The sequence below is a fragment of the Heterocephalus glaber genome, unplaced genomic scaffold, assembly GCF_053883595.1.
Source record: "Heterocephalus glaber isolate CG9 unplaced genomic scaffold, H.glaber_assembly_v1.0 deba00001004, whole genome shotgun sequence".
Classification (NCBI taxonomy): domain Eukaryota; kingdom Metazoa; phylum Chordata; class Mammalia; order Rodentia; family Bathyergidae; genus Heterocephalus; species Heterocephalus glaber.
In genome coordinates, this window is record NW_028258179.1 from 7286845 (window position 1) to 7307885 (window position 21041).

At 55.2% G+C, this 21041-nt stretch overlaps 1 protein-coding gene across 8 annotated transcripts in view; it reads left to right on the plus strand.

Annotated features, from left to right (window-relative positions):
• Positions 1-11940, plus strand: part of Sh3bp4 (SH3 domain binding protein 4) — a 70931-nt gene extending 58991 nt beyond the window's left edge. For 7 of the 8 annotated variants that reach the window (XM_021247425.2, XM_013066944.3, XM_013066943.3 and 4 more), the window contains 3 exons: positions 1720-4073; positions 9431-9619; positions 10241-11940. In XM_021247425.2, the coding sequence (XP_021103084.1) occupies positions 1720-4073; positions 9431-9619; positions 10241-10468 (2771 nt within the window). In that variant the 3' untranslated portion in view covers positions 10469-11940. Of the gene's footprint in view, positions 1-1719; positions 4074-5789; positions 5984-9430; positions 9620-10240 lie in introns of those variants that run through there. The other variant, XR_015450598.1, reaches the window with a different exon arrangement.
• The last annotated feature ends 9101 nt before the right edge of the window (positions 11941-21041 follow it).

Consider the following 21041-nt stretch of genomic DNA (forward strand, 5'->3'; position numbering starts at 1 on the left):
CTCGGGAGGCCCCTAGGTAACCTCGAACCACCCCTGGGACCTTCCCCACTAACAAATTTGTGGGCCTTTTGTTCTATGTAATCTGGTTTTTCCAGCGAACCTTCAGAGTTGGAGGGGACTGTTCCCGTTGGCCCGCAGTGAGAGCTGTGGAGAGACTGGGAGGGAGAGGGGCTGGAGGTCGTCACCGCGGGCTGAGCGCCGCCACACTGAACACCTGGGCCGCGGCCTTCCAGCCCAGCCCCCTCAGCCCGAGAAGCTGCTGCTCCATCATGACTCACAGGCTCCGGCGGCAGGGCTCTTAGGGTCCTCGATTATGGTCCTGGTCTTGTGACCCCAGAGCCAGGGGCTGAGGCACCAGACAGAGGGCTGGGGCGGCGGCTCAGGAGGGTGGGGCGCTCTCTGTCACCTCGTGAGTGGAAAGGCATAGGAACTCCCCGTGTTGTGTCTGCAGACTTTGCCAGACGTAGAATTTACTTCTCTTTATTCCTTTTCAAAGACAAAGGAACCGGCCCAGCCAACGTGATAGAGTAGAATAACGTAATGACACATTGGAACAGATAAAGCTTCCATTCCACCAGAAAGTTACTCTTTTGCTCGTGACTAAGCTGTTGGGGAAAAGAAAAGTCCTCTTTCCCATGCTTGTTCCCGGAAGCCAGGGCACCTGCAGACAGGGCCTCAGGGAGAGGGGCTGTTTCCCTCCGAAGGGGCTTCTCTCAGCCTCACCCGGGGAGGGAGAGCACAGGGCCCTGTGACACGCCCCATTTCTCGGAACACCCCTTTAGGTGCCTGGTTTTTGCTGTTCCGTCGCTGCCAACATTGGTAATGGTCATAACTTAATGCCAAGACGTGCAGGTGGACTTGGCTTATTTGTGAAGTGTGATGTTTTCTGGCTGCTCCAGCTGCAGCACAGTGATCTGTGATACCTGCCCAGACTTAAACCACTCCGTGTCACGCGGTGTGGGGCTGTCCCTTTCCCTGCTGTGACTTGAATCATTTAGAATGTGGAGGAGACTGAGCTCAGAAGTCATTATTCACCGACAGAAACACTTTGGTGAGGAGCAGGTTGAACCTGGAAGCTTGGGGACTGGGCCTGCTTGTGGGGAACCCGTGTCCCCCGCCCCGGGAGGACAACAGGGATCCCGTCACTCAGCCACCACGAGGTGTGTTTGAGGCCCCTTATTTCCAGTCCAAAGCTCCATGCAGTGGGTCGCCTAACTCCTGATATCACTGTGTTTTCTAAGAATCTCACGCTCAGCCTCTCTTTCCACATAGGAATAATTCGGGGAAGAAGTTAGGTAATGAAAAAGAGATGTTCAGAGCCAGGTGTGGTGGTATACCCTTATAATCCCAGTACTCGGGGAGGCTGAAGCAGGAGGATCACAAATTTAAGCCCAGCCTGGGCAACTTAATGAGAACCTGTCTCAAAATTTGAAAAATACAAATACAGATGTTCTGAACACAGAGAAGCACTCGCTGTTCCCCGTGTAGACTGCCTTTCTGTGGGTGGTGGACAGACTTTATCCACGGCCTTTCGGTGAACTGGAGAGTGACCAGGTGTCAGAGTGGGGGTTCTATACTGAGGTTGCCGGCCGGGTGACGCCTAGAGTTTTCTTGTAGGTTTGCTTCTTGTGGTCAGTCGCCTTCCCGGCTGGTAGTACTCTGCTTCTTAGCCCACTCGTCCCGGATGACTCACCGCCTGTCCCTCTGTGTCTCTCGCAGTGCCTTCTCCCAGTGCCTTGCTAGTGGACAACCCCACACCTTTTGGAAATGCCAAGGAAGTGATTGCAATCAAGGACTACTGCCCGACCAACTTCACCACCCTGAAGTTCTCCAAGGGCGACCATCTCTACGTCCTGGACACATCGGGTGGTGAGTGGTGGTATGCACACAACACCACCGAGATGGGCTACATCCCCTCCTCCTACGTGCAGCCCTTAAGCTACCGGAACTCTACCCTGAGCGACAGCGGCATGATCGACAATCTCCCAGACAGCCCGGACGAAGTGGCCAAGGAGCTGGGTCTGCTCGGCGGGTGGACAGACGACCAGAAGGAATCAGGCAAAGCCTACAGTAACAACCCTTTCTGGAACGGGGTCCAGACGAACCCATTTCTAAATGAGAACGTGCCAGTGGTGGCCAGCTTAGATGAGCTAAAGCCCAAAAGTACTGTGGATTTGCTGCTTTTCGATACAGGCACATTCACCGAATCCAGCTCAGCAACCACGAACAGCACCGGCAACATCTTTGATGAACTGCCAGCCACAAACGGACTCCACGCAGAGCAGCCAGTCAAGCGGGACAACCCTTTCTTCAGAAGCAAGCGCTCCTACAGCCTGTCAGAACTCTCCGTCCTACAAGCCAAGTCGGACGATCCTGCGGCATCCAGTTTTTTCACAGGTTTGAAGTCACCTGCCCCCGAGCAGTTTCAGAGCCGGGAGGATTTTCGAACTGCTTGGCTGAACCACCGGAAGCTGGCCCGGTCTTGCCACGACTTGGACCTGCTAGGCCAGAGCCCCGGCTGGGGCCAGACCCAGGCCGTGGAGATGAACATCGTATGCAAGCTGGATAGTTCTGGGGGCGCCGTGCAGCTGCCAGACACCAACATCAGCATCCATGTGCCCGAGGGCCACGTGGCCCCTGGGGAGATGCAGCAGATCTCCATGAAGGCCCTGCTGGATCCCCCGCTGGAGCTCAACAGCGACAAGTGCAGCAGCGTGAGCCCCGTGCTGGAGGTCAAGCTCAGCAACCTGGAGGTGAACACCTTCCTCATCCTGGAGATGAAGGTGTCCGCTGGGGTGAAGAGTGACGTTTTCAGCAAAAGCACAGTGGCCCTCCAGTGCCTGAGAAGCGACTCCAAGGAGGGGCCATACGTGGCCATCCCCCTCACCTACAGCTACGGGGACACGGTCCAGGTGCAGCTGGACAACCTGGAGCCCTGCATGTACCTGGCGATCGTTGCCCACGGCCCCAGCATTCTCTACCCTTCCACCGTGTGGGACTTCATCGACAAGAAGGTCACCGTGGGGCTCTACGGCCCCAAACACATCCACCCGTCATTCAAGACAGTGGTGACCATCTTCGGGCACGACTGCGCCCCCAAGACCCTCCTGGTCAGCGAGGTCACCCGCCAGGGCCCCAGCCCCGCCCCCGTGGCACTGCAGCTGTGGGGGAAGCACCAGTTCGTGCTGGCCCAGCCCCAGGACCTCCAAGTCGGTATGTTTTCCAACATGAGCAACTACAAGGTCAAGGCCAGCGAGCAGGCCAGGCTGGTGCGCGGCTTCCAGCTGAAGCTGGGCAAGGTGAGCCGCCTGATCTTCCCCATCACCTCCCACAGCCCTGGCGAGCTCTCTGACTTCACGCTGAGGGTGCAGGTCAAAGACGACCGGGACGCCATCCTGACCCAGTTCTGCGTCCAGACGCCGCAGCCGCCCCCTAAAAGCGCCATCAAGCCCTCTGGGCAGAGGAGGTTTCTTAAAAAGAACGAGGTGGGCAAGATCATCCTGTCCCCCTTCGCCGCCACCACGAAGTACCCCACGTTTCAGGACCGCCCTGTGTCCAGCCTCAAGTTGGGCAGGTTGCTGAAGACAGTGGTGCGGCAGAACAAGAACCAGTACCTGCTGGAGTACAAGAAGGGCGACGTGGTGGCTCTGCTCAGCGAGGAGCGCATCCGGCTGCGGGGCCAGCTGTGGACCAAGGAGTGGTACATCGGCTACTGCCAGGGGAAGGTGGGCCTGGTGCACGCCAAGAACGTGCTGGTGGTCGGCAAGGCTCGGCCCAGCCTGTGCTCGGGGCCCGAGCTGAGCACATCGGTGCTGCTGGAGCAGATCCTGCGGCCCTGCAAGTTCCTCACCTACATCTACGCCTCCGTGCGCACGCTGCTCATGGAGAACGTGAGCAGCTGGCGCGCCTTCGCTGACGCGCTGGGCTACGGCGGCCTGCCGCTCACCTTCTTCTGCCGGGCCGAGCTGGACAGCGAGCCCGAGCGGGTGGCGTCCGTGCTGGAGAAGCTGAAGGAGGACTGTAACAACCCCGACAACAAAGACCGCAAATCCTTCCAGAAGGAGCTGGTGATGGTGAGTTCTAGCAGGCGTCCGGGCACAGGAGGGACCGGGGCCGAGGTCCTGCCGCCCGGCTCCTGGGGATCAGCTGGCTGGGTTGGCAGGGCACCCAGAGCACAAGGTCGCGTGTGTGACCCTCAGGGACCTGGGAGAGGAGACTCGGGTCTGTCTTCCTGCTGCCTCTGGAGCCCCTCAGGGGTCTCAGCAAGGCCTGTGGGTGCAGAGCAGGACCTGCACTCTGCTGCCTCGGGCTGGCTCTCTGGAACCGTCTGTGTCTGATCAGATTCCCAGCCCAGGCTGTGGTTCTGAAGGGAGGGAACCTCCGCCCAGAGCCTCGCCTGCCTGCGATGTGAGGCCTCTCCTCCAGCAGCTCCCTGTGCCAGGCTTCCCTCCGCCTCTTCCCGGGTTCTGGGTGAGGCAGGAGGACCTTAGCTGGGCCGGCACCCTGGGACCCGGAGCTCTCCCAGGAAGCGGGAAGTTAGTAACCCACTGCAGGGCCTGCTGCACGGTGTCCTAAGCCCTCATCTGCACCCCACACCCCCGCACTCACGGTGTGCTCACGCCAGGGGCACCTGGGGACACCTGGGGCCGGCGTTGCCCCACCCGCTCCCTGGCAGAAGCGGCTCAGCCATCCTTCTGGTTCCCTGGAAGCCCTTGAGATTGAGCCATGCTCCCCCTCCTGACCCTGTGGCTTTGATCCACTCTTACTGATCGCAGGAGGTGCTGCTGTCCTACTCTGGCCTCACCCCATCGCCTCGTGTGTGAGCCCCTGTCCGAGTGGATGCGCTGTGAACAAAGAATGCAGTGCATGTTTAAGTTTTAGAACTTTATTGCAGTAAAAGACACATTGAATCCCCCTCAAAAGCTCCCCCTTCCTTTGAACACACCCCATCATCCCTGCAACTTTCTGAGCAGCTCTGGAGTCCTCTTTCCTGAGTGTCTTCAGTTGCGCTTTCCTGGCAGCCTCAATGTCCTGAATCGACTCAAAATGTTGACCTTTTGTGGTCATCTGGACTTTGAGGAAGAGCCAGGAGTCACACGGTGCCAGATCTGGTGAAGGAGATGGAGGAGGACACTAACGTTTTTACCAGCTGCCTTTCTGCTGGGTGGCACTAGGCAGCAGTACTCACTGTATTTTGGATCACATCTCATAAAGACCCTCAGGAAAGAGGGCTCCAGAGCTGCTTCGGGAAGTAGCACAAACGTGGGATCAGTGTGTTTGTAGCAAGGGTAGATATTGGAGGGGGTTTGTGGCAGTATGCTTTACTGCAGTATGTACTTTTAATGTAAACATTCACCATACGTTTTAATCATAGTGCATAAGAAGGTTGACCCAAGAGCAGCTGAGGGAGGCAGGCGTGCTGGTGCCCATGCTAGGGCTCTGCAGACCACCTGCATTCCAGCCTGGCAGAGCAGGACAGGACAAGGGACCCTCAGACAGGGGCCATGGAAACACACAGTGCAGGAGCTTGGAGCCAGCAGACCTGAGGTGCCCAGAGTGGGGAGACAGAACCGGATGTGGCAGTGGAAGGCGGTCAGGAACGCCCTGTGGTTGGCACGGAGGTGTCAGTGGGGTGGAAGCCAGGTCATCCCAGAGGCTAGGGACTGAGCGGAGGCAACCGGGCACCTGCTCAGACCCCTGCATGCTCCGTTCTGGGGGTGATGCGGATCTCATGGCCGCCTTCACCTGCATGCAGTTCAGAGCGCAACCCCTCCCCGGCCCGCCTGCAGGACGGACTCCAGAAACAGCCAACCCGCACTGGCTCCCCTGTGAACCCTGGCTGCGTCCCTGCTCTCCATGATCTCGGGGTTAGGAGCTTTCACAGGACATAAACAGTACCGAGTGTCCCTTCTCCTGGAGCAGACAGAGGTGAGAGAGGAGCGGCCGCCCGGGCTTCTCCCCTCTGCGCTGTGGGACACCGGAGGTAGGCTTTGTAGTCTTTCCTGCCAGCTTGTTTTGAAATGATCAAACTGTTTGCTCGACTTGCCAGCGTGTCTGGAGAACATTCCCCTCTGCCCAGCGGAGGAGGAAATGAAACCTGACCTGGGCTGGAACTTGGCCCCTAGGCAAGGTTGGTTAAAGCCAAACTGGTTCCGCAGCCTGGGTCCCCAGGGCTTGGGAGCAGACGGTTTCGCCTAGAACCCAGGCTGACCGTCCGGCCCCAAGCTGCAGCCATTTCCCGGGATTTGTCCCGCTGGGCATTCGGGTCCTGCAGCCTGGCTACAGCTCTAGTCTGCCTGACCAGTGGGGATGCAGCCCAGATGAGCTGGCAGAGCCCTGCGGTGAGCCAGGAGGGAGGTCAGGGACACCACCAGCAGGCTGTGCCCAGGTCCTGGGCTCTCCACAGCCGTCGGCCTCCCTTCCTACCCCTTTGGTCCTGGGAGGCCTGGCCCCCACCTCACTGCTGGGGACGCCCCGGCCCAGTTCCACAGGCGCTGGCCCTCCTGCCTGGAGCTGCTGCCCCATCCACACCTGGGCCTGCGGGGCTCTGGGTCACACCCCGCTTCTGTGCTCTGCGTCTATCCCTGTCTGCGTAGTTTGGGAGCCTCTTCTAAGCCCCCAAAGGAGCTGCGTGAGGGAAGGCCTCTGCCCGCTCCCCTAGTGGGGCTCCTGTCCTCCCTCCCCACCAGCTGCCCAGCGGCCCAGGACTGTGCCTGTGGCAGGGTGCAGGACCCAGCCCTGGTGCCCACCACTGAGGGTGCTGGGCAGTGTTTGAGGCCTCGAGACGACAGAGCCCTGGAGCCCTGGGCTGGGGAGGAGCTGCCAGGTCTCCCTGGAGTGGGCACCACAGGTCTGAAGAGCCGTGAGGTCCAGTTCTGGTGCCGAGCAGGAGGAGGCCACCTGGAGGAGTTCGAGGCCACAGCCCCTGACCCAGAGCCAGGAGGAGGAGGAGCCTGGTCAGGGCTAGCGGAGGTGCTGGACTCAGTTCCCACTGAACATCTCTGGTGTCTACTCACTGCTCTTGCCTCAAGAACTCACTGTGAACAACCACATGAGCAAGACAGACCCCGATTGCTTTCTTTCCTCCTGGAGAGATTCAGAGTGTGCAGAAGTGGTGGAGTGGGAGCCTGAGGGATGCATAGGAGCCCTCGCGTGGGGAAGGGTGGTCGGGTCAGCGTGCACATCACGGGCCAGAGCTAGGGACGCAGACCTGCGAGGTGGGAGAACCTGCCGGAATCCTGGATCGGGGAGCACCGGGCGGGGCGTGGAGCCCAGCAGAGGGTGCTCTGCCCCCCCCCCCTCGCCGTCTTCCGTGGCTCTGAGGCCCCCACATGTCGAGACTCCCAGAGCCGGATATCCCGTCCAACTTCACCCCAGCACTGCCCCAAGGGCCCTCTGGAAGCCAGGCGTGGTGCAGACCCCCATCTCCCACGGCACCAGGGCAGTCCTCCTCGATTTTCCTCCATGTAAAGGCAGCGTGCTTGGCCCTGCGTGGAGCCTGGAGAATACCACACCGGAGAAGCAGAGAGAGGCGCAAGTCCTGCTGGCGTCTAGAAACCCCGCTTGCCCTGGGTGGAGATGACACGGATCCGCGAGTGTTTCCCACAGCTGTCTTGGGACGCGGCGTCTCTGCTGTCCCGTAGGGAGGGAGGAGGACTCAGCCGGCCACAAACAGGGCAGTGAGCATTGGGGCAGGGGCACCCATGGTGACCCGCAGCCCAGGGAGGAGTTGCTGAAGGGCCTGGGCCAGCGTCACGGCTGATCCTGGAGCCTCCACCAAGATGAAGCCTGTGTGTGCCGCAGCCGAAGTCGGTGGTGGTGTCTGTCCAGTCCCCCTGGCGGAGACAGAAGTGCAGGTGTCGTGTGCCCTTTGGAGGGCTTCTGTGAGAAACAAGAGGAACCAGTGCAGGATGCAAATCTGGGGGTGCTGTCAGGAGGTGAGGGCCAGGGTAACCCCGAAGAGCTCAGGAAGCTGGAGGGGGAGGCTGGGGCTTCGCTGTGCCTCAAGAGAAGCCCACTCTTACCTCGCAGGCTCTTGCAACCAGGGCCCCGGGATCCCTGCAGGAGGCCCCAAGGTGGGGGGTGCTACTGGCTGTGCTCTCGGGTGCAAATGGGACCCCAACATCCCGGAGCAGCGAACGTCTGCAGAACCCGAACCAGTACCCACTGTTCCCCTAAGCTCCAAACGGTAGGCACCTGGGCCTGAGGTCGCCCATCCTTGTGAACGCCCTCCTGGGACACAGCCATGCCACCTGGCCTCTGGCTGCTCTCAGGCCACATCTGCAGGGTGTAGAAGTCACCGGAGACCGTGTGGCCCACAGAGCTGCCGCATCTGCAGTCTGTCCCGGTACAGGTGAAGTTCGGTGGCCCTGACTTCATCCTGGCTCTCTCAGGTGAAGGAGACTCCACCTGAAATCGGGTGGTGCTCTATTGGTGCACCATGTGGCCCAGGGCTGACACGTGGTGCACACCCACGCTTGCCCCGCAGAGTACACATAGATCGCCCCATGGCGGTGCAGGAGGAAGCCGGGGCCAAGCTTCATACAGGCTGGGAAGGGGCACCCTGGTGAGGGGAGCGGGACTTCGGGCAGAGCCACAGCTGCCCCAGCAGGGCCAGAGCGGCCAGCGCTCTCAGGACCTTTGTATCTGAGCCCAGAGGCCCCGAGGAGAGAGTGGTTTGGTCGCTTCTGCCAAGAGTGACTTGAATCAGAAGCAGGTGACTTGGACGTGTTTTGTTGCCTGAAAAATAAGGCCACCTCTGGAGCCAGGCACCTGGACACAGGCACTGGTGTGTGTTTGGTGCAGTTGAGTGACTTGGTGTTAAACTCTGCAGTCACCCCACGTTCCTTCCCGTGACAGCAGAGGCGGCAGAGGGGCCCTCAGCCTGTGGCTCAGAATGTCCCCTGCCCCACACCACACCAAAAGATTAAACCCACGCTCCACCCCATCCCTACCCCACCTCTACCCCATGCACCTGAAGGTGTAAGGTGGGGCCTTTTGTCTTGCTGAAGCGCAAACCTGGTCTTTTTATTTCTTTAAAGCAATGTCTTGGCTCTGTCAGAGCTCAGGTTGAAAGCTGTAAGCCCTAACACACCCTGACGATGTTTGTTTGGTTCCATGCCTGGGGTCATGTGGTTCCCCCAGAATCAGTGGCCGGTGACTGGAGCCCCAGGAAGTTGGGCCCAGTGTCCACCTCTGGGGCTGGCATGAGCCACCACAGAGTAAGGAGGACGCAGGGGGGACCGCACCAGGGGTGGGGGCCCGTGTCTTCCCTCAGCACTGTTCCCAGGGTGAGCGACAGCAGTGGGCATTGGTGGCCCTGACTGGTACGACTCCCTCCGCTGATCCTACCCAGAAAAGGCCCCCGCCTCGGCCCTGACGCACCCGCAGAGCTGCCCTTCCTGCCTCACCTGTGCCTCTCCCTCCCCAGGCCTTGCTGAAGATGGACTGCCAGGGCCTGGTGGTCAGGCTCGTCCAGGACTTTGTGCTGCTGACCACAGCCGTGGAGGTGGCGCAGCGCTGGCGGGAGCTGGCTGAGAAGCTGGCCAAGGTCTCCAAGCAGCAGATGGATGCATACGAGTCCCCCCACCGGGACAGGAACGGGGTGGTGGACAGTGAGGTGAGGGTGAGGCCTCGGGGCGGGGATCCAAGCCATGCTTTGCAGGGGGTCAGGAGCTGGATGGGGATCAGGGCTCAAGCCGTGACCGTCCTGGGCCGGGCCACCCTGCGCCGTGCCGGGTCTCCTCTCAGACTTTGGCAGAAGCTGTCTAGGGGGAGCCTCGCTCGGCCTCCATGGGTCACAGGATGCTTACTGCAAGACAGCTGGGGCTCACAAGACCCCGGAGCAGGAGGTACCAAGAATGATGCGGGCGGCCTTGGAGAGCCAAGAAGGGCCCCCGGCTGTGCAGACACACACCCTGTGTGCCTGCCACTTCGCTGGGCTCTTCTCTCTCTCTCTCTCGTGGTACTGAGGATTAAGCAGAGAACCTTCACACTGAGCTACATCTCCAGCTGTTTTTTTAAAATTTCAAGACAGGGTCTGCCTAAGTTGCCCCCGCTGGGCTCGAACGTGCCACCCTCCTGCCTCAGCCTCCCTGAGTGTGAGGATTGTAGGTGTGCACCACTACACCCAGTTCCTCACTCTTAGATGTCCTGGTAACCAGGTGAGCTAGGTATGGAAAGGAATGTCTCAGCCCACCTAATCTCTTCCACTCTCTCTGTTTCGCGGCCACACCCCTAGGCCATGTGGAAGCCTGCCTACGACTTCTTACTCACTTGGAGCCACCAGATCGGAGACAGCTACCGGGATGTCATCCAGGAGCTGCACACCGGCCTGGACAGGATGAAGAGCCCCATCACTAAGCGCTGGAAACACCTCACAGGCACTCTGATCCTCGTCAACTCGCTGGACATCCTGCGGGCGGCCGCCTTCAGCCCCGTGGACCACGATGATGACTTTGTGATCTGAAAGCAGGCCCTGTCCCGCCGCGCCCACCTGGACCATGATCCCGGGCCGAGCCCAGCGCCTGTGCTGTGGGGGCTGCGTGGCCTGGGATGCAGGCTGCTTCCCATCCGGGCCAGGCTCTCTCCTGCAGGTTATTGCCAATCGGATAGCTTCCTGTTGGTTGAAGTGTACATTTAAATTTAAGATCACTTTGTTTTTAAAGACTGGGGAGGGGACATGTGAGAGGTGGTATCTAATTTTATAATGCACCATGAAGGTTAAGAAAACAAGCTTCGTAGGTCAGATGCTGTTGAGTTTCTATGTTGTTTAAAGACCTTTTTAAATTATGTGACAGATGTACGTAGGTATTTAAGGGCCACGGGGCGCTCCCTCCGACTCTCAGCCATACTGTGCATTTCCACTCCTGGGTGTGGACAGGGAGATGGAGTAGCAGAGCGATTTTGCAGATGGGCAGTCGCTCCTGCCCTCCCTGAAAGGCCCCGTCCCCGCCCTCCCCTTATTTTCTTACCTTCCTCCCTTCGCCTCCTGCTGACTCCCTGACCATCCACAGAACACAGGAGCTGCAGTGAGATTGTGTGGGCAGCTAAATCCGCAGGGCAGGGCCAGGTGTGGGTGAGCGATTTCTGCCGCCGTGTGTGCCCGTGTCAAGGGTGGGAGTGGGGGGCTCTAGGCCGCTGTGGGTGTCTCCCTCGGGCCAGCAGGGCCTGCAAAGCCGTGGCTCCTCAGGCAGGACGAAAGCCACCCCAGCTCCCTTGCCCACGCCGAGACCGTGGCTGATGTGCCCCCTTCCCCAAGCTCTGGGTCCCGTTTCATCTCAGATGTACATCCTCCCCTCCTGGTGTGCCCAGGTCTCCACAGACGTGAGCAGCAGAGGGGAGACCACTCATTGCACAAGAGAGAAGCTCTTCAGAGCAGGTTGAACACCTTCTGCAGAGGGAAATGTTTCCCTCAGGGTGTGTGGTTGCCTTAGTAACCTGCACAGTCGGGGGTCAGCTTGGATCTGCTGCGCTGATGCCATCGCCTGGCGGCTGTGGCATCTGAGAACGGGGCCCGAGGCAGGTCAGCAGAGCGAGGCAACCCCAGTAATGGGTTGGTCTGCAGGGCTGTTGGGTCCTTGGGGATCCCCGAATCTCTCTAAAACTGCTCTTTGGAAACCTGTTAATTACTTAGGCTAATCAATGTATAATCCCTCCTTGAGCTGAAGCATTGTTCTGTAGCCTCTGATTCTGACACTGAAGACTGACCCACGAAAACACCACACATCTCCTCCCCGTCGTCACCCAAAAACACCGCTCCTCCCTCCATCCGGCCCAGAGATGTCCCTCACCTTCTCCCCAAAGAAGAAACAAAACCAGTTGCACCTTAAACCATGGATATTTTTCCTCAGGGGCTTTAAATAGTTTCCTATGCAACGTGTCTTGTAGCACAAATTAAATTCTACAGAAGTTGCAGTAAATTTTATCTGGATATTTTAACCTGTCAGGTGTGTGTGTGTTTTCTGTACCCAAACTTGAAATAAAACAACAAGGAAACCTAGTGGAAGCCGGGACACAGGTGCTGCAGTCATTAGGCGGAGGCCAGTGCTGCATGGAGCAGGCACAGGGTAGCAGGCTGGGTTGCCTCGTTCTTGGCCTCATGCACCTGGAACTGGTGACCCCAGCCCAGGGGACGGGGTTTAGGAGCAACTGTTGTTTCCATGTGCACTGGGTGCTGTCCTTGAGGCACTGACTGGGAATGCCACTTTGCTGGGAGAGAGCTGTGAGTGCAGGAACTGCTTCTGGAGATCAAGCCCAGCTCGGGGAGGGAAGAGGCTCGTGGAAAGCCCACTGGAGCAAGTGTCCTTAATCCAAGGCCTGGAGGCCGAGCAGGAAGCAGCTAGACCAAAGGCAGCTGTGAGCCGGGACCGCTTTTGTGTGGTGTTGACGCAGGGCACGTGGGACTAGGGGAGGCTGAGCCCTCCCGGGGCGCATGGCTCCCTCGCTGAGCAGGAGCCCCTCAAGCTGCACTGTCCACGCTACACATGTTCATCCTGCCTGGCACAGGTTGGCTGGGGAGTGTGTAAAGGCCTGGCCCCGGCCTGGGGCACTGCTGGGAGCTGGAAGAACCTCGGAGACGTGAGGCCCGCTGGAGGGAGTTGGGTCTGGGAGCGGTGAGCCTGGAGGGCACTGTGGCACCTCAATCTCTTCCTCTCTGGTCTCCTTTACCACGCACTCCTGCCGCGCTGGCTGTGCAGCCATGGGGCCCATCAGTCATGGGCTGAAACCATACCCTTTCTCTTTGGAATTTGCTTGCCGAGTACGGAAAAGCGGACTAACAGCTGCTCTGCCAGCACCCACTCCGTCACACCCACATTCATTTTGCAACTGAGGGCGTGGTTCCGTCCAGTCTCAACTTCACATTGCTGATAGGGAAGGCAGGGATTTTAACCCAGGCCGGCCCTAACAAAGCCATGAATTGGGTGGCTTAGAACACCAGAATTAGATTCCCTCCAAGTCCTGGAGGCCAGGAGTCTGCAGTCAAGGAGTTCTGTGGTCACCTGCCTGTGTCCAGGTCTCTCTGTCCTCATGAGGACATCAATCATCGGGTTCAGCCTAATCCAGTACAAATCTTGTATCTGCACAAGGTCACCTTCCCAGTAGCAAAGGTTAGGTCCCCATCCTGTCCTTGGGCCACAGTTAAGCTACTCAACTGCCTGCCTCGTATTCTAGGAAGCTCAGTTAAAACCTTCAGTCTCCAGGGATGTAGCTCAGTGGTGCACCACCTGCCTCACAACCACAAGGTCCTGAGTTCAATCCCCAGTACCATCAAAAAAAGAGAGGTAATTTTGTCCCTGATAAATTACTGCTTTGACCTTCCATCAAAGCATCAATGAGTCACGTGGGGCATGTGCCCAGTCATTGTTTCCTGATCTTCCTGCTCCCTCCCCCTCCAAGGCACCTGGCAGCAGGTGACTGTCACCTGTCACCCAGAAGCAGTACTCACGCTCAGGCTCTGACCTGGGTCCCCAGACTCCAGCAACTTCTGGGTCTCCCAGCTGTTCCCAGGCTGTGACCAGACCAGACCTTTCCTCCCCCTTGCTGTCAGCCCCACTCCTTCATTCATTTTTGTCCAAATGTCCTAACCCCCGCTTCCTGTCCACTTCCTTTTGTCTCTGTCCCCCATCCATGGGACACAGGAGCCCTTCCTGTCCCCGTCTGTGGCCCCCGTCTGTGGCCCCCGTCTGTCACCTACAGGTTGCACACTGAGCTCTGATGATGGCAATCTTGCCTCTGTGTTCCTTCGTGCCTCAGAGCCTGGTGCAAGCCATTTGTAGGATGAAGGAATTGATTCTCTGCAACCGAAAGGCCTTGAGCAATCGGCGATGGCTTTGGGTATTGGAGTGGACAGATGGGCTTCACACTGTTTGCTGCCCATATCAAAAAGGAGTGGAAATGTGTCCACTATGGAATGCATCAAACCCAGCTTAGGTTCTAAGAGGTCAAAGAGGAACACTGCAGACATGGTACTCAGTGAAGTTTGTCCTGAGCAGTCACATTTTTAACGATTCATCTTCTGGCACAAGTGAAACATTTTCGGTTTAGTCCATGATTTATGTAGCAGTAGAATTCGGCTTTATGGAGAACAGACCAACATGAACTCACTTAACTGTCTTTTGCCATAGACAACCCCCCACCCCAGCTACCTGGTGCAGGCTGTGACACCTCAGAATTATGTAAAGGCATGAAATAAAACCTGGGAGAGCAAAGAGAACCAGTCAGAGATTTTTTAAAAATTGTGATGCAGTAATATGTGCTCTTCTTTATACATTGAATAACTCGATCTTGTAGTAAATCTCATATCCACCAGAAACTCAGGATATGATGAGCATTTAGATATCTGCAAAAACACTAACGGATATTAAAATATGTGAGAGTTCACAGGAATGTCTTTAGCCTCACAGAGCTTCCTCACCTGCATGCATTCTTGAAGGAAATGCTAGTGCTCAGTTAAACGTTAATGAAAATAAAGATGTGATTGATCCCACACATAGACGCCCTCATCCTGAGGAGACAAGTCACCTAGATTTGCTGTTCATGGTGTTTCGTGTTTTCTGCTCCATCCTAGCAAGGATGGTATTTTTAAAGCTTTGCTTCTCTGATTTACTATTCTCCCTAATGGAGAGGGAAACCCTAAAGAAGTTAGTTGGTTGTGCCTGTGACTTTAACTCTCAAAAGTCATTTTTCCTAATTTCCTGTTCCAGTTGGTTTACTTTCCTGAATAACTGTGCCCATGTAGGTAGGTAGATAGCCGAGGGTGCAGCACCCCAGGGAGCTGCAGGCAGACTGGCAGAGTGGACACACTGCTCATCAGCGTGTGTGTGGATGCCCCATGTGGCACACACATGGCTCAAGGGAGTCTGAGGAGAGAAGAGCCGCTCCCCAGGCCTCTAGAAGTCCCTCCATTTGGGAAGATCTGGGCCCAGGAGCAGATGCCTGAAGTTCACAGCAGACTCACAAGCTGTTGGCCCAGTGTGCCAAGCTAGCAGCAGAGCAGGAGAGAGCCCGCTGGGGGATGGCAGGAGTGCTAGGGTTGTGACAGGAGACAGCAGGCCACAGGGACCATCCGGGAGGATCTGATGCTTATTAGTGACAGGCGTTGACTAAGCATTTGCCATTTTCCAGGCACTGTCCTAGGCCCAGGGACCCTTCGTGCCGTGGGTTCTGAAGCCACAGGTTCAGCTCACCACAAGTTGAAAGTATTCGGGAGGAAAATCATGTCTGTATTGAACACTGTCGGACTTGTATTTCTTGTCATTCTTCTCTGAACTATACAGTGTAACAACTACTTACATAGCACTTACATTGTACTGTATGTAATCATGAGGATTTATTGTACCCTAGAGGATATGTATACATTATATGCAAATACAAAGCCATTTTAGAGGGGACCTGAGCACCCTCAGATTTGGGGATCCTCGGGGGTCCTGGAACAAGCCTCCCACAGATATTAAGAGACAGCTGTACCGAAGATATCTGGAAAACCCCCAAATGCTTGGAAATTGCCCAACACACTTTTAATCTCCAGGTCAAAAAAAGAGGTTTCAAGGCAAATTTGAAAATGTTAAAATGAAAATGAAAACCAATATATTGAAGTTCTAGGATGCACTGAAAGTCATGCTCACAGTGAAACTTGGCATTAAATGCCATACATGGATTTATGCTGTGCCTTAAATACGAGGCGTCTGCAAACCGATCCCCCCCATAGAACAGCTGTAGTTTAGAGAAGTTGGGGTTTAATGTGCTTAGCAAAGGACAAAGGGGGGAAAGGAGGGAAGTGCTATTGTCTGGATGCATTCCCTCAGAAATTCACGTGTTGGAACTTAATGGCCAATCTTGGGCTATCAAGAGGTGAGCCTTTAGAGCTATGAAGGCTCCTCCCTCAAGAAGAGGACAAAAGCCCTCATGAAAGAGGTTTGAGGCCCCATAGTATTTGGCGAGCTTGCCTGCCTCCCACCTCGAAGACAGTGTACGACCCTCTGGGGGACACAGTGTTCATGGCGCCATCTTGGAAGCAGAGACCAGACCCTCACTAGGCACTGAACTTGTTGCTGCCTTCACCTTGGACTTCTGGCCTTTAGAGTTGTAAGGAACAAATTTCTGCTCTCTATAAACTGCCTGCTCTTGGGTATTTTGTCAGAGCAGCCCACACAGATCACCCGGAAGCTGGGCCAGGGGAGAACAGCCTCCAGGGTCAGCCTCTACGTCTTAAGAGTCTGCCCAGAGGGAAGAGGCTTCAGGGCTCTTGGAGAAGGGCCCGGGTGGCCCAGAGACACTCAGGGATGGTGACAGCAGGGCGGGATGTGGGAGCAGGAGGAGAACCAACTCCACCTGCCTGATGGGGTGGGTGGCTGGCGGCCTCTGAGAAGGTGGCAGGGCCTCAGCTCTGGAGGCCCCTGGTATCAGTGGATGGTTGTCCTAGAAAGAGCAAAAGGAGGGCGAGAGGCTATGGGTGGGCAAGAGAGCTGAGCAAGATGCAGATAGGGGTAGGAGCAAGGGGTAGGACTTTGGCTCTCAATAGAAGGATTTAAGGAGGAGCTGAAAGACTTTGCACCTGCGTGCCTAGCCTTTGAGAGAAGGCCAGAGAGAAGTAGGAAATACTTAGACCCCTGGACACCACCTGTGTGCCCTTTTCCCCTCTCATCTTATTTCCCCACCATCTTACTGGCCACTGGGCTCCTGAGGAGGCCACCTCTCCTGTCCTCTCCCTCTCCAGGGCTGCTACTTTAGTCCTAGCCTCCATCCCCTGCCCCCATTGCTGCACTCCAGCCCCATCCATCCACCCATCCTTCACATGGTCATCGGTTGGGCCTCCTGAAACATAAACTTATGTCCCTCTCTGCCCACCTTCCTCCTCTAGCAGCTGAGTGGATGCCCCTAATGCAGCCGCTGGTTATCATTGGCAATGAAGCTTCCATAGAGACGCAAAGGAGACAGACAAGAGCAGCACGCTGGGTTTTCATGAACACACATTTGTGCAGATCAAGTAGCCGGTCCTGATGCTGAGATGAAGTCCTTCCTTCATTTTAGGGGCTAAAACACCCTCTGTTTTGATGACAGTAGACTGCATAGAGGTGGTAGTTCTTTTAGTGCCTTTCTTGGCAAAGTGGAAGGCTGGCCGGCAGCAAACACCCACACATCCTCCAGGAAGACTTGGCTGTGAACCACAGGGAGACACAAGTCCCTGCTGCCTCTTCCTGTGACTACCTTCCCTGTGACCATTTCTCCTACACCACCCTCCCTCTGTGAGGCTAGCCTTCATCATGGCTTCTGGGTGCTCCACATTCTGGGAACACTTGGCAAATCTGGAACACTCAGAACACAAACTAACACCTTCCCTTGAAGCTAAATATATATGTGTGACCAGCCTGCACCATGTGGCACTCCGACTCCGGGGTCAGCAGCTTGCAGAAGAAGGTGAGGGCCTTAGCAGAAGCACCCAACTTTCAGGAAAGCAGTGGTCACACGGACAAGCTCCAGGTCCAGCTGTGGCATCAGTGGACACCTGTGATTGTGGCAATGTGCCCTGGTGCTTGGTAGGCCCACTGCATTGCCGCATTCCTCCTGAGAGCAACTCTGGACACTTCCTGGCAACTTAGCCTCATTGGGACTTCAGCACCAAGTCTTCTGTGAATTTCCCAGCTATCCCGTCAAAAGTTCTTTTCACTACAGTATGTACATTATTAGCACCTTGACTTGTCTTGTTGGACCCTCTAGGATGCAGCTGTGAAAATCAGGCTCCTCTGGGGTCTTCTCAGACCCCCATCTGGGCTAAAGTTCCTCCTTTGATTTCCACAGCCCTCTGCCTTTGACACCACTATACCCTGAGTCTGTACCACAGGGGTCTGCTTGCTTGGTGGGCTCCAGACTAGGAAGTAGGCAAGGAGGGGGTCACCAGGTCCACTCAAACTCACGTTTGGTCAGCTCTTGGATAAATGACAAGTGACCTCGGCAGGCAATTCTTTTGGGTAAACAAAGGCCAGGCATTAGTGCTCAAATCGCTTTTTATGTACCTAGTGGTAGTCTTTCTTTAACTTAAACAAAGGCAAGTTTTGTGGGGAAAACTGGAAAGTTTTCTAGGAACTTCTGTGTCTACTTGTTTTAGTCCACTGGTCTTCCCAATATAATATCACATGTGTTTAGCTCAGCTGAATTTCACACTTTGGAGCAGCAAGTGTTTGCTTTACTTTTCACACACCCACGTGTGCTTTTTGCACCCAAAGTGCAAAATCAGCTCACACCCAATGTGTAGATCATGCCACCTAGATGCAAATAGCAGACATAGGTCGCTGCAGCCCCAGGGGAGCAAGTTCTCCCTGCCCTTAGGCAGTTGCCCTGACACCCAAACCAGGCAGGAAGCAGGAGGAGGGGCAGGTGGTTGCCTGGCAACGCCAGGATCACCATACTCTTCCATCTAGGATAGAAGAGATCTAGAGAACTGAGTCACTTTCATTTTTGACGCTGGGTTTATTTGGCACCAATGAGCACAGAAAGGGGAATTTACAGTAAAATCCAGGCCAACGTGTCAGGATAACAACCACTGCGCATGGCTAGAGTGTGGTGTGGACATTGACTCTGTGCAGATGGTGAATTCATCACCGTATAATTATGCATTAAAAAACCTCTTAGGAAAATCAGATTACAGTTCTCCGAGGCATTTTGCACAACACCTTTACATATTCCTAATTATCACATTTTCCACGTGATGGATGAGTTGAGAAACTAAAGGGAGAAAAGGTGATGAATGTGTGTTGAGAGATTCAGGGCACTTGACCTAGTTAAAAATAATGCTCTCGGACCCTGGAGATTTATGAGTGTTTCCCAGGACCTGGGAGATGGCTATTATTTTTCAAATATTAGGTTTGTATAAAATACAAAGAGATGCTCTGTTGGCTAACGTCATCACGCCATACACAGGCTATCAAAGTCAGTGAAATAAGAATAAATGTGTTTTGCACTTAGAAAATCAGACCCAAGAAAAGTGACCCTGCTTTCTCTCTGTGACATGCATGTAACAGCTTCCAAACTTATGCTTAAAATATTAGTGAGGACCTTTGGTGCCATCAAAGGCAGTTATTTCTCAATGAAAGAGCTTGAATTGTGCTCTCATTTAGTGGCTTTATTATCATTATTTTCAAAATGTCTCCAAAGTGTAATAGTTTTCCTTACACTATTCAAGTTTTTGTAATATTCTTTCTGACTCAAGTACTTTGCAAGTTACTCCGATCACAACACAGCTCCAGTTGAAATATAATTATCCTCGTGGATTCGCATATATTTTCTTCCATTCACGGGGGGAAAGGGAGACTTGAGTACCAGCCTTGTAATCTGGAGAAAAGGAAAGAATGCAACTAAGATCACCTTTCAAAAAAGTAATTTTAGTGACTGCTGACCTGTTTCTTTAAATGTACTCCAGGGATCGCTTGACTATGACCCACTAGGGCTTGCTTTAAAATGCAGGTTCCAAGGCCTTGCCGGCCTTATTGAATTGGATATTTGTGGGGCCCAGGAACCTGCATTTTAACAAGTTTCAGTCCAATTTGTAGGCGTTCCGACACAGGAGGACAAGCTCATCTGGGATTTACAGTAAGACACTGCAGAGAAAGGAAACTGCTTTCTGGACAGGAGGGCGGCATGGACTCTGGTTAGCGATCCCTAACACCGCAGCAGCCATGGCTGCAAACCTCTCCTGCTGCCATCCCTGTCCCTCTGGCAGTGGCCTCCTGCTGAATGTATTTAAAATCCAGGCCCTTGTTTTCCCGAGTCTTCCCTGAAACAACTGTGTCATTGCTGGGACATCTGTGAAGTTGGAGGGACAAAGGGCCTGAGTTTAGCAACGGACCCCTCTCCTAGCCCTCTGTCTCTGCCTCGCAAGATGTGAGATTTATGTCCCTCACTGGACAGTTCCAGGCCAAGGCAGCGGCTCGCCCAGCAGAATGTACTCGGGCACGAATGTCCACAGCTCTCAGGGGCCAGAGGCCGCCTGTCCCCATGGAAGGCGCCATGCAGCAGATGCGCAACTCCGGCCCTGGCACCTACAAGCCTCGCAGAGCTCTGTCCTGCACGTGGGGCAGCCACGGCGGCCTCTGTAAGTTCCTGGGCAGTGGTGGGCACAAGGGAGTCTTCTTGGGGGTTTGTGCGCCTGCACCAGGGTCTCCCCAACCCAAGTTCTATTTGTAGTCTCCCAGATAATGATAATCCTGGATGCTTAGCACTTACTCTGAGACCGTCAGAGTCCTAGCACTCAAGAGGAGGAGGATGTTGATTCATCCGATCCTGGCATCCTAACGCACAGTTACTCATATTATTCATGTTTTATAGATGAGAAAGGGAGACACAGAGAGGTTCCTTGAGTGCATACAGCTCGGAAGGCTAGTTCTGGGGTCCAAATACAACCAGCTTCATCCCAGATCTTCGCCGTATCCGTTCCCCACCACACCCAAGTGAGGTTTTTCTGTGAATCAAGAGCCCCAAAGAGGAGGCTGGGGTATGCTGGATGGTAGAGCGCTTGCCTAGTATGCTTGCTCGTGGGCCCGGGGTTTGAGCCCTAGCACCAGCGTGCTGGTGAGGGACAGGAAACAGAGAAAATGAGGACTTGCATAATTCAAACAGACAAATCGAAAACTGTAATATCTGACTTTGGGATGTGTTGTGTGAAGATGAGTAGAGAAGGGCTTGGGCTTCGTTTCCTTCGGTCAAGCAGTTTCTTTGGTTCGTTCTCCCTGGACAGCCACTGCAGGGGCTGCACGGTGGCCTGTGACCAGGAGTGAGGTCAAAACTGGCCTCAACTTGTGTGTCCATCAAAGACGGGACCAGTATATAAACTGGGGCATATCTATATGCTGGACACTCTTCAGCTATTAAAAGGAAAAAGATGGGTCTATAATTCTGGGTGGAAATGGAGCTCCAAGATATAGGTGCTATAGATGGTGCACGTGAATCCATTTGTTTAAATAGGCTTTTTTGTTATGAGGGAAAGAAAAGTTTACTCCAGTGAGCAGGGACTAAAATCAGGAGATTCTAGCAGCTAGCTGGGAAAA